The sequence below is a fragment of the Danio aesculapii genome, chromosome 19 (assembly GCF_903798145.1).
Source record: "Danio aesculapii chromosome 19, fDanAes4.1, whole genome shotgun sequence".
NCBI classification, from domain to species: Eukaryota; Metazoa; Chordata; class Actinopteri; order Cypriniformes; family Danionidae; genus Danio; species Danio aesculapii.
The window spans coordinates 51,122,198-51,135,945 of NC_079453.1; the positions used below are offsets into that span (position 1 = coordinate 51,122,198).

A 13,748-nucleotide genomic window follows, 5' to 3' on the forward strand; every position below is an offset into this window, starting at 1 on the left:
GTTTTTGCATCTGTCCAGTAGGTGGCGCAAGTGTTCAGTGTTTCTGGATTTTTTAAGTCATAATCATAAACACTGTTCGTGTGTGTTTGGTTTCACCCAGTGCCTTTTGATTTTCGACACGAGTTGAACATGTACAACTTAAAGAGCAGATATCATTCATTAGTGTTGTGGAAAGCTCATTAGAGTAATTCCAGCAGGTTAAACATTATTAATAAACATTGACAGACACGCTTCGTGGATAATTAATAAGGCTTTTCAAGACTGCTTTAAGATGACTGTCATCTACGATACTGGCATGCTCTGTATACATGTATATAATTATTCATGAAATGATGCAGAGTTGTGCATTTCAAAATATTACTGTAGTTTTATGACCCGATGGCCAGCAGATATGGAGATTTCTGCTTGTAAAAGTCCTCCACCCTGAATGACAGATGACGACACACCTTTCTCTATAATGCATGACATTTATTATCAGATCAAACACTGAACGCACTTTAGAAACAGATTTACTGTCTTTCACCAAGAACAATATTTTCTCTTGTTGCTGCGTCTGTAAAATACAGTTTTACAATTTAAAGTTAGATTATATTTCATTTAATACTTGTGATGCCAAAATAAAAGGTGTTTATTGTGTTTCCAAGTGGCTGAAACACTTTCAGTCTTGATAAAACTATAAGAAAGCTTGAATATTGACCTTATTCTTCAACACGTGCTTGTTTCTGCGGTTTTCTTCTAGGACTTCTGATTTATTTGCTTATGTTGGAAATTACTATTACACACCATATTGGTGTTTCGTAAGATCTAATTGTTCAGAGGTGGTTTGTTAGCCCAACGCTTCAATCAAGTCAGCCCAAGTTCATCAATTCACCTAATTGGACACCGGAGCACCCGGAGGAAACCCACGCCAAACTCCTCACAGAAACACCAACAGACCCAGTCGAACCAGCAACCATCTAGCTGTGAGGTGACAGTGCTACCCACTGTGCCACTGTGCTGCCCACAAATAAATATAATATATTAAAAAATACAACTATGCAACATCAAGCTGTTTTTCATGGCAATCAATGGACATGAGAATGGAATGAGCTCGTATGTCTCCACCAATAAGGTTTCAATGGCTTTGCTTGTTAATATATGAAAGAATAAGATCATTCATTCATTTTTAATTCTAGCTTAGTCCCTTTATTAATCCATGGTTACCACAGTGGAATGAACCCCCAACTTATCCAGCATATGTTCTACGCAGCAGATGCCCTTCCAGCTGCAACCAATCATTGGGAAACATCCATACACACTCATTCACATACATACACTACGGACAATTTAGCTTCCCCAATTCACCTGCTGTATAACAAGCCTGATCTCACAAGGAAATGTAAGTATTTTACGTTTTGTCAGTTTAGTGGCTAATTCATTCGAGTTCAGCCGTAGGAAAACGTACGATTTTAAAAAGGAGGCGTGGCACCTAACCCCACCCCTAACCCCAACCGTCATCGGGGGATGAGCAAATCGTGCTAAATTGTACGAATTAGATCGTATAAATTCATACGAATTAGCCACTAAATCAAAAAGTTACGAGTTGCTGTGAGATTGCATTGGTAGAACACATGCTTTTGGACTGTGGGGGAAACCGGAGCACCCAAAGGAAACCCACACCAACACGGGGAGAACATGCAAACTCCACACAGAAACACCAACTGACCCAGCCGAGGCTCGAACCAGAGACCTTCTTGCTGTGAGAATAAGATCAATAGAATTAAAATGTATTTTCATTCACAACTTTTGACGTCTCAAGAAGTAAAAAATAAGGTGTTTATTGTGTTTCCAAGTGGCTGAATTACTTTTGGTCTTGACAGAGCAAAACTAAGAAGAAAAGGCTGTTTCATGAACACTTTATAAACACACACACACACACACACACACACACACACACACACACACACACACACACACACACACACACAATCTTTTCCTGTGAATCATAATTTCATTCCTCTCATACTTGAAGGAGTCACTGGAGAATGTAAATCAGCCAGGTGAGGTTGGAAGAAATGTGTCTTCTGCTAACCTCCAAATATTGAAAAGGTTTCGCTATATGAACTGTTGTTAAGCTAAATGATAATTAGCTTGTGTCTTTTGCAAATCGTGTTTCAGTGTCTTTGACCGATATAACAACAATGTTCTGATGCTTGCTTAAAGGGACAGTTCACCCAAAAATGTATATTTACTCACTTTTTACACCCTCGAGTGGTTTCAGATATTTATGAGTTTCTTTATTTGGTTGAACATGAAGAAAGATATTCTGAAGAAAGCTGAAAACCTGTAACTATTGACCTCCAGAGTATTTGTTTTTTTTCTACTATGGAGATCAATGCTCACAGGTTTTCAGCTTTATTTAGAATATCTCCATTTGTGATCAACAGAAGACACAAACTCAATAAATGATAACAGAATATTAATTTTTATGTGAAGTATTCCTCTAATCTGTTACTTATATCGGGCGACACGGTGGTGCAGTGGGTAGCGCTGTCGCCTCACAGCAAGAAGGTCACTGGTTCGAGCCCCGGCTGAGTCAGTTGGTGTTTCTGTGTGGAGTTTGCATGTTCTCCTCATGTTGGTGTGGGTTTCCTCCGGGTGCTCCGGTTTCCCCCACAGTCCAAACACATGCGCTATAGGGGAACTGATCAACTAAACTGGCCGAAGTGTATGACTGTGAATGCAAGTGTATGGGTGTTTCCCAGTGTTTGGGTTGCAGCTGGAAGGGCATCCACTGCGTAAAACATATGATGGATTAGTTGGCCGTTCATTCCACTGTGGCAACCCCTGATTAATAAAGGGACTAAACAGAAAAGAAAATAAATATGAATAATGAATATTACTTACATTATATATTATATTTTTATTTCTTCTGTTTCAATTTTAGAAAGGGATGCGGAGCTACTCTGAGACGGACCTTCGTAAACCCAAGGGCTTCATTGCATCCCTGACCTGGAAGAAGAAGAAGAAGAAGAACAGAGATCAGTTACAGGATCTTACAAGCAATAGTGACATTTCAGGAGTGAAAAATCACATCAGTGAACAGGAAGAATTTGACAACCGGGAAGAAACTGAACAAACCCAGGTTTGTTTTGAGGCGGTCAGGTCTACGCCAGAATCTCCCAGTGCTTCTGACCAATCCCAGTCCCATCATGTGCTGAGCAACCAGTCTACACTCAGTGAAGTGGATGCAGGTTTCATGCCTACAGATCAGGAGAGTAAAGCAATACCATATATCGACTCTTCTGATAGTGATGCTTACCACACCCCCCCTGATAGTCCAAACATCTCATCTGATGCCAAATCTCAACCCGATACCCAGTATGGAAAACTATCTGCTCAGAATTCCATCACTTCAGAGACTTCAGAGTATTACATCTGTCCTGTTACTGATATGAAAACCGCAGCACGTACTGAAACATCGACAGTTCGTAGTTCACAGGACAATGTTGTTTCTCAGAAAAAGTCACACTTGGAACACGGAGAATACAGTAATGCAACATCTGTTACACAGGAGAGTTGCATCCCCAGACCTGAGCGCTCAAACTCTTTGTCCATTCCCAAAAGTTCTGTCTTTTCCATCCCTGAGAATTCCTTCTCTTCTGATCCCCAAATTTCCACCTCTTCCATCCCTCAGAGTTCCTCCACTTCTGATCCCCAAATTTCCTCCTCATCCATCCCTGAGAGTTCCTCCACTTCTGATCCCCAAATTTCCTCCTCATCCATCCCTGAGAGCTCCTCCACTTCTGATCCCCAAATTTCCTCCTCTTCCATCCCTCAGAGTTCTACTTCTGTTCCCCAAATTTCCACCTCTTTAATTCCTGAGAGTTCCTTCTCTTCTGATCCCCAAATTTCCACCTCTTTAATTCCTGAGAGTTCCTTCTCTTCTGATCCCCAAATTTCCACCTCTTTAATTCCTGAGAGTTCCTCCACTTCTGATCCCCAAAATTCCTCCTCTTCCATCCCTCAGAGTTCTACTTCTGTTCCCCAAATTTCCACCTCTTTAATTCCTGAGAGTTCCTTCTCTTCTGATCCCCAAATTTCCACCTCTTTAATTCCTGAGAGTTCCTTCTCTTCTGATCCCCAAATTTCCACCTCATCCATCCCTCAGAGTTTCTCCACTTCTGTTCCCCAAATTTCCTCCTCTTCCATCCCTCAGAGTTCTACTTCTGTTCCCCAAATTTCCACCTCTTTAATTCCTGAGAGTTCCTTCTCTTCTGATCCCCAAATTTCCACCTCTTTAATTCCTGAGAGTTCCTCCACTTCTGATCCCCAAAATTCCTCCTCTTCCATCCCTCAGAGTTCTACCTCTGTTCCCCAAATTTCCACCTCTTTAATTCCTGAGAGTTCCTTCTCTTCTGATGCCCAAATTTCCACCTCTTTAATTCCTGAGAGTTCCTCCACTTCTGATCCCCAAATTTCCACCTCATCCATCCCTCAGAGTTTCTCCACTTCTGTTCCCCAAATTTCCACCTCTTCAATCCCTCAGAGTTTCTCCACTTCTGTTCCCCAAATTTCCACCTCTTCAATCCCTCAGGGTTCCTCCTCTTCTGATCCCAAAATTTCCACATCTTCAGCCCCTGAAAATTTCTCCTCTTTTGTTCCTCAAATTCCCACGTCTTCAGTCCCTCAGTGTTCCTCAACTTCTGTTCCCCAAATTTCCCTCTCATCCATCCCTCAAGTTTCCTCCACTTCTGTTTACCAAATGTCCACCTCTTCCATCCCTCAGAGTTACACCTCTTCTGTTCCCCAAAGATCCACTCCCTCAGTCCATGAAAGTGTCTCTTCTTACATACCTCAAAGTTCCACCTCTACCATACAGGATGGTTTCAACTCAGATAGTACCATGACCAAGAGTTCCAGCACAAACACAAATTCTGCCTTTAACCTTCCTAAAGGCTCCATCAGTCATCCAGCTCACATCATATCTACTGAGGCAGAAGATTCTCAAACCACCTCTGCAAGTATCAGAAACGAGTCTTTCAGCGACAGTGATGTAGTCAACACTGACCCATGCAGTGCCACTGCAGACATCTGTAAATCAGAGATTGTTTCCTCAATGCCATATGTGATTGTGTCCAGCACTCTGTCCTCCTCCAGAATAACAGAAAAGAAAATGGAAACTGATAGAAAACCATCTTATTCCAATACCAATGTTTCCGAAAGTGACTTTACTGTACAGTCTACATCTGATTCAGGCTCACTAGATGAAACTTACCCTGAGAGTAATTGTGGGACCATTTCAAAGGAATCTCATGCAACAGCTAATTATTCTTCTTTAGCATGTGCCACTGACTCAGAGAAACGCAACCCTGCTCAACCTGTCCTTCCTGAGAATGAGTTGAATATACCTTTATCATCAGCAAGAACATACACTATCATTAAGTCAACCAAAATAGTCACCTTTGACCTTCCAGGTCCCTCAGACCACATCAGCTTTGACCATTCCCCCAGATCTCTCTATAACAATGAGCCTGATTCAGATGTGGAAACTCTGATTGAAATATTAGACCATGAGGGTCAGGACAATAACCAAACTGATACTGACAGCTCTGCAAAAGCATCCTCAGGTTTCCCAAACCATACCAACTCCAGCATGTCTTTGACCTCTTATCCTCCCCTTCATTTAGATGTTTCAGACCAGATGTTCAGCTCTCTGTCCCCAAAGGCAAAGACCATGAAACAACAGAAAACATCCAGAGCATGTGAAGATCAAGAGGAATATCTTCAAGATGCATCAACTCAAAGATTGGAATCTATTGATCGAATATATCAGAATCCATCCAATACAGAAATCATGGAAGCCACGAAACTTCACAAGGCTTTGGAAAAAGTTGCAATGGTTGAAAAGAAAAATGATGAATTGCATGTGGAGACTGGGCAACTGAAAACATCCAGACCATATGAAGATTGTGAGGGATATGCCCAAGAGGCATCAACTCAAAGTTTGGATTCTATTGATCAAATAAATCTGAATAAATCCAATGCAGAAATTAAAGAAGCCACTAAACTTCACAAAGCTTTGGAAAAGGTTGCAGTGATCGAAAAGAAGAGAGATGAATTATACACGGAGACTGAGAAACAACAGAAAACATTCGAGGCATATGACGATCGAGAGGTATATGCTCAAGATGCATCAACTCAAAGATTTATTGAGAGGTCTGTTGACCAGAATACATCCAATGCAGAAATCACAGAATCCACGAAACTTCTCAAGGCTTTGGAAAAGGTTGCAATGGTCGAAAAGAAGAGAGATGAATTATACACAGAGACTGAGAAACAACAGAAAACATTTGAGGCATATGACGATCGAGAGGTATATGCTCAAGATGCATCAACTCAAGGATTGGGTTCTATTGATCAAATAAATCAGAATAAATCCAATGCAGAGAGGACGACCACTAGAAATGATGCAACATCCATTCAAGACACTGAATCAAAGCAAATCCTTGAAGCCATAAAACTTCACAAGGTTTCAGAAGATTCTCCAATGGTCGAAAAGAAGAGAGATGAATCGCACATGGACCAAATCTCATCCGCAGTGAAAGCAGAGGCATGCGGAGGAGCTGGAGTGTTGACAGGTCAAGCAGAGCCTCAGATTCCCAGTCTTTCCACACCAAAACCAGCAATACCAGTCCATCAGGAACATGTGCCTGAAGAATGCACTCCGGCCCCTCCCTTCTCAGAGCTGCTCAAGGTGTCACTTACAGATTCAAGCATGCAACCAGAAAGTCACCTGGAGAATCTGCCACTCCCATTGGCTTTGCACCAGTCTAGAACAGAGATAACAATCCTGGAGGACACGGCAGGGTGCAAACACCACTCGAGCACTGATAAGAATACACACAGCGGCTATATAGACACACTATCGAGAACACTGGGTAGTGAAAGTCAAGATTGTAGCATTGAGGAGCTCTCCAGTGCTTACAGTACAAAGCAGACATTCACACACTCCAATGACAGTAAACAGGAGGAGGTGAAGGCGGACGGAGATAAAATCACTCATTTGAGCTGGAATCAGATCAGTGAAAGCACATCAGACGATACAAAGATAAAGAAAGATACTGATGTCTTGGCTGATCAAACAGCTTCAGACTGTTTAACACCTGCTGAAAGGTAAGACTAAATATCTTTTTTTAATCTATGTAGTAGAGTATGAGAAAACAGAATATTTCCAATAAAACATTTTTTATTTGGGGCATTTCTTTTGACCAGATAGTTATAAATTGTCAGAATTATTTTTATTTTCATATGGATTTCCCTTTCAATAGTCTAGTGTTGGAAATGAATATAAACATGCCATTGATTTTGCTCTTCTGACCAATCTCTGAATAATTTATTGTATGTGTGCTGTGTTGAATTGCAGTGTTTTGATCTGAGAAAGTGATGCACACTCTATTTATTTGATTTTTAATTTATTTAGTTTAATTCTATTGAGGTCTGAGTGTTTTGATCTGAAAAAGTGATGTGTTTAATACTAAATTAAATACTTTTTAAAATACTAAATTTTTTATATGGATTTATGTTAAACATAAAAACAAACACACTCTTTTTCTGCCTATTTTTAATTAATCTTGTTTTATTATATTGAGGTCTGGGGGGAAATCTTCCAAATTTTATTCTCATTCAGGGCATTTTTTACCAGAAAATTATAAATTGTCAGAATAATTGTATTTTTTTCTGAGTTATTCATATGGATTTCCCTTTTAATAATCTAGTGTTTGAAATGAATATAATTCCTACGTTCCACAAAATAATACATGCCATTGTTTTTGCTATTCTCTCAATAATTTCGTGTGTGTGTTTGATCTAAAAAAAAGTGATGTAAAAACTTTATGGAGTTATGTTAAACATAAAAACAAACACACTCTTTTTCTAGCTATTTATTTGATTTTTATTTAATTTTGTTTTATTCTATTAAAGTCTGGGGGGGGGGGGGGGGATCACCATTTCAAATAAAACATTAGCATTGAGGGCATTTTTACCAGAAAATTATAAATTGTCAGTTAAATTTTTTGTATGAATTTCCCTTTTAAAAATCCAGCGTTTAAAATTAATATAAACATGCCACTGTGTTCTGACCAATATTTATTTCATGCCTTAACATTTTTATTTTAGAAACAAACTTTTTGTGTTGTTTTATTTCTTCTGTATGTGTGTGTGAAATGCAGTGAAAAAGTCTTGTAAATACTTTATATGCATTTCTCTTAAATGATATAAAACACACACTTTTTCTATCAAATTATTTGATTTATTTTGATTATCTGCCATTTTTTTTCCCCAGAAAATTTTAAATTTGTAAAAATCATTTTTCAAGGGTTATTTGTTTGGCTTTCTCGTCTAAAAATCGAGTGTTTTTTTATTAATATTAACGCAAACATATACATTTATATTATGTTTTTTTTAAATACACTGTAAAATAAATCTTTTTAAATAGTAAATAAAGTTTCTTTCCGGCAACTGGGGTGCTGAAAAAAAAAAGTAAAATAACGGGCGTTTATTACAGACATTTACCATAAAATAACAACGGCAAATTACAGAAATTTACCAGAAATTTAAATTGAAGGAAATTTCTGTAATTTAACGTCCTTTTTTTTTTTTTTTTTTTTTTACAGTAAATGTCTGTAATTTAACAGCCGTTATTTTATTTTTATTCCAACAAAAAAAAAACATAAAATAACAGATTTTTCACAGTGAATATAATTAATGTCAAAAATAAACATAGAAAATTAATTTAAACTATTCTGACCAATGTTTTATGCTTTATATTTTATGCTTTAAATAACATTTTTATTTGAGGAACAAACAATAATTTTGTGTGTGTGTGTGTGTGTGTGTGTGCTGTGTGAAATGCAGTATTATTTTGATCTGAAAAAGTGATGTAAATAACATAAAGAGCAAACACACTCTTCTTCTAGCTATTCATTTGATTTAAATTAATTTAGCTTGATTACGGTTTGGGGGGGATTTCTCTTCGAAAAATCAAAAATTTCTCTTTGAGTGTTTTTTTAATAAATATTTATATAAATATATAAATTAATATTATACAATATCAATATTTTTTTGACATACACTTAATATTAAAGTAAACATATACAATTTATATGAACATACCATTGTGGTTGCTATTCTGACAAATAATAATGTTATGCCTTAACTTTTTTTTTTTTACTTTTCGTGTTGTTTTCTGAATAATTCCTTGTGTGTGTGTGTGTGTGTGCGTGTGTGCGTGTGTGCGTGTGTGTGTGTGTGTGTGTGTGTGTGTGTGTGTGTGTGTGTGAAATGCAGTGTTTTGTTCTGGAATAAAAGTGATGTAAATACTTTATATGCATTTCTCTTAGATATAAAACACACTCTTATCTATTCATTAATGTTGTTATTAATTTAGTTTTATTTTATTAAGCTCTGAAAATTCAAAAACATCTTTCAATTTATGTTGTTTTTTACCCCCAAGAGAATTTTCATTTGTCAAAATTTGAAGTTGTGACACCACTGCTATCTTGTTGTCTAAAAAAATGTGCATTTTTCAATGTGCATTGAGTGTGTGTGTGCGTGTGTGTGCGTGTGTGTGCGTGTGCGTGCGTGTGCGTGTGCATCTCTGTGAAAAAAAAGTGTAAAAATCAGGGGGGTTTTTTTATTAAAAAATCTTCAGTACTGTTTAATCAAGTATTTAAGCTAGAAAGTATAAAAATAAGTCAAGTGTAAAAAAAATATATATATATATGTATTAATGCATGTTAAGGGGGTCTTTACAGTTTTAATGATTCTAATGGGATATTCAGTATGTGATGAAGGCAATGATATTGGCATTCACAGCACCAGCACATCTCTTTTTGTCAGTGTTTAAATACTCTTTTCCAGAGTGCAGTGTGTGTGTGTGTGTGTGTGTGTCTGCATGGGGTTACTGTAGTGTAGATGCACTTCAGACTGTTGTGTAAATGAGGTCAGAGTTGTGATGATGAGCTTTATCTGTGCCTCACCCTCTGCTGTGGGCTGGGCTGGGCTGGAGCAGGAATGTAAAGCTGGCTGAGAGTGGCTCTTGACTCATACCTGCTGATACACATTCTTCACATTATCTTTATGAATGAAGCCGAAACAGCAGCGTTAGTGCATCGCTGAGCAAACAAGCGTCACCAGCAGGAATGCAGATTGAGGGATTTACATATTGTACTTCAGCATGTTTGTGCTCTGCTGGTGTCTATTAATTAGGCTGGAAATCATTGTTTTTAGTGTGTGTGTGTGTGCATGTGTGTATACAGCTGAAGCCAGAATTATTCACCCCCTTTTCATTTTTTTTCTTTATTAAATATTTCCCCAAATGATGTTGAACAGATTCAGGAAATTTTCACAGTATGTCTGATAATGTTTGTTCTTCTGGAGAAAGTCTTATTTGTTTTATTTCAGCTAGAATAAAAGCAGTTTTTAATAATTTAAACCCCATTTTAAGGTCAATATTAGTAGCCCCTTTAAGCTATATATCTTTCAATAGTCTCCAGAACAAACCATCGTTATACAGTATCTTGCCTAATTACCCTAACCTGCCTAGTTAACCTGATTATCCTAGTTAAGCCTTTAAATGTCACTTTAAGCCAGAGGTGGTCAAACTATGGCCCGCTGAACACTTTCATCCGGCCTGCGAAGGAGTTTTTAAAATGCTGCTTCTGAGTAACGGCAACAAGCATAGAATCACCAAGAGGCGACACTCTAGTGCAATTTGGGAAACAGCCACTAGATGGCGGGGCGGCCATTTTGGAATGAAAACTCCAACAGAACAACAGCATATTATAAGTCTGTAAAATAAACTATTAAAAGTGCTGATGATTGTGATAGTAAGTGTTGTGTTGTCATCCTTTTTAAGGTTGTGTCTCAGCTTTAATACACTTTTTAAATAAATAAATAAAAAATAAAGCAGCTGCTGGCCATCGCGACAGCAATAAGATCGAATGGACAGCCGATCTCTTTAACTCCAAAATGGCGGAATCTGGGGCTGTTGCTGAGTGCTGCTGTTGCAATGGAACGTTCTATTGAGTGTCGCCTCCTGGTCATTCTAAGCTCTTTGGTAACGGTTTGGTTCAGAAACTAAATTATTAATGCAATTATAAGTGAACACCATGTGATAGTATTGCACGCGGTACAGTTAGTGCAACCAGTAGAATTAGAACACACTCTCAGATATTAAAATATCTGAAATGTTAATGACTGAAAATGAGTCAGGCAAAAAAAAGAAAAATTGACTCTGAATGTCGAGTGTTTAAGGAAGAATGCACAACAAAATACTTCTTCACCAATATCCGACAGAAAGCGGTAGGTCTAATATGCCAAGAAAGTGTTGCTGTTTTAAAGACGACAACCTAATGGGCCGATCACACCGAACGCGCTTTATGCGTTAAGAGGCGTCACTTTTGAATGGTTTACTAACGGCCATGAGGGTTTTGCGCACTGCTTATGCGCCCTGCGCGCCTCGTGTTTTTGCCGTAGCAGACTCCAGACTTGACACCCTTGCGAAGAGAGGGGACCAGGCTCATTGTTCACATTAACACACTCATAATAACATGACTTGGAATAACGAAGACAAAGATTACTCCTCCGTTTTATCTCCTAGTTTTATGATTGAAATGAGCATGTTTATAAAAGCTCAAATTACATAATAATTGCGGGTTAAATGTGTTAATTTTTGTCATAGAATATATTTTCCATGCATACATCCACTTTATAAAGAGTTCCTTTATCAAAGATTTGAGGTTTCATCAAGTTTTATGAGGATTGATCTGTATATTGTAGTTTTAAGTTAATGAATACAGTACAATAATATTCAGCTACTCCATTTAGTTAAGTTCATATAACTTAAGTTTTATTGAATATCCTCTTGAGCAGCGGTAGGGAGCCACATGTGGCTCTTTGACCAAAAATATGTGGCTCTCCAGCTGTCTTCTTCCAATATTATTTTACCATTTAAAAAACTAGAACCATCATTAAAAATTAGTTTCCTATTGAAAATACAATCATAATCCCTTTTAAATTGTAATTTTATACAGCACAATGAATAAGAACTCAGTTACCAATAAAAGGACGTTCAACCAATGTGCGTTTGTGGCAACCATAGGCAGAGCGTGTGTAAGGCTGGGGAAGGCTTAGCGTCCCCTGGCCAGAGACCATGGAGATAGCAGCAAAGAAAAAAAAACTACGGGTGTAAGGCGGAGTATGAATGTAATTTAATGTTGATGATTAACACTTTAGTTATTGTAAGTTTGTCAGTCAAATTGAAAGTTCCCCTCCGCACAAAAATGAAACTGTCCAACTCCGCACTTTGCGCTGTTTATTACTGGAGTTCACAGCAGCTCTGAAATCAAAACCAGCGAACTATTGACCAGCTGGCCAGCGAACTATTCTGGTTTGCTGGTCAAGGACATAAGTAATAAACTGACAAATGAGTATTACGAGAGATATTTAACAATATATTATGCTGGTTTAACTTGTTTTCTTGTTAACTTGTTATTATATACACTACCAGTCCAAAGTTTGGGGTCAGTAGGATTTTTTAATGCTTTAAATTAAGCTTCTCCTGCTCATCAAGGCTGCATTTATTTCATCAACAAAACAGTACACATTGTAAAATTGTGAAATGTTATTACACTATAAAAGAACTGTTCAAAAGTAGTTTAAAATCACTGGAATAAATAACTCAATTCAATTTTCAGCTTCATTACTGTAATCTTCAGGGTCACATGATCCTTCAGAAATCACTCTAATATTAATTATTATTATTATTATCATTATTGATAATAATAACAAGGAGTAATAATATCATTTAAAACCTCATACAGAAAGTAATAAATAAATATTTAACAATTTAACATGTTTTTTTTATTTTTAATAAATGCCGCCTTGATGAACAGAATAATTGTAATTAATTTTTTAAATAAAATGAATAATTAAGTAAACTGAAATAATCTGATCCCAAACTTTTGACCAGTAGTGTAGATCAGTGAGTTAGATAATAAAATCATTTAATATGCATGTTGAATATAGATGTTTGTTGATGGGCAGTGCTTTTGTTAAAACATCTTTGTCTGTCGCAAATCTTTTTAAACGCATTAAAGGGCAGCGCATATACAGTACTAGCCTTACCCTGGAGTTTGTTCACCCTCCGCCTATGGTGGCAACATGGATAAACTTGAATTGTGACACCAATAAAGGGCAAACAACTTACATTTCTATGGTAAATTAAATTCAAACAACATTCATGAATGGTGATGGTGAAAATAAAAATACTATAAATTAATCTTTCTTCATTGATGGACGTGCTCAACATGTGATGCTTCATATTTTTTATTTTTATATTGTGCATGGACATAAATTAAGGTTTTGTTAAAACCTGTATTATTTAAAGTAATGTATTATTATACAAATAATATAGTAATAGAAGTAATAAAGTAATATAATTAGTAGATATATATACACATCCAAATGGCTCTTTACAAAAATACATTTGCCATTTGAAATGGCTCTTTGCTGAGCATTTGTATTTCAGCTGAAGGTTTCATGCATGACACTTTCTGTCAGATGTAATACAGCCTGTCACATCCGTGAATGTCAGACGTTTTAAATGCTTGTGTGTATTTCGTGTTTTAGGGAGTGTGAAAGGGTTTAAAATGAGTGTGTTTATTACAGGTTCTGCTGTAGCTTGAGTGTCTGGAAGTCTCCAATGC

General features: G+C 37.2%; 1 protein-coding gene across 1 annotated transcript in view; it reads left to right on the top strand.

The window, feature by feature from the left end:
* Window positions 1-13,748, top strand: part of crybg2 (crystallin beta-gamma domain containing 2) — a 72,063-nt gene that overhangs the window by 26,313 nt on the left and 32,002 nt on the right. Inside the window, exon 3 of the mRNA XM_056479407.1 lies at window positions 2,927-7,155. Coding sequence (XP_056335382.1) covers window positions 2,927-7,155 — 4,229 coding nt within the window. The remainder of the gene's footprint in view (window positions 1-2,926; window positions 7,156-13,748) is intronic.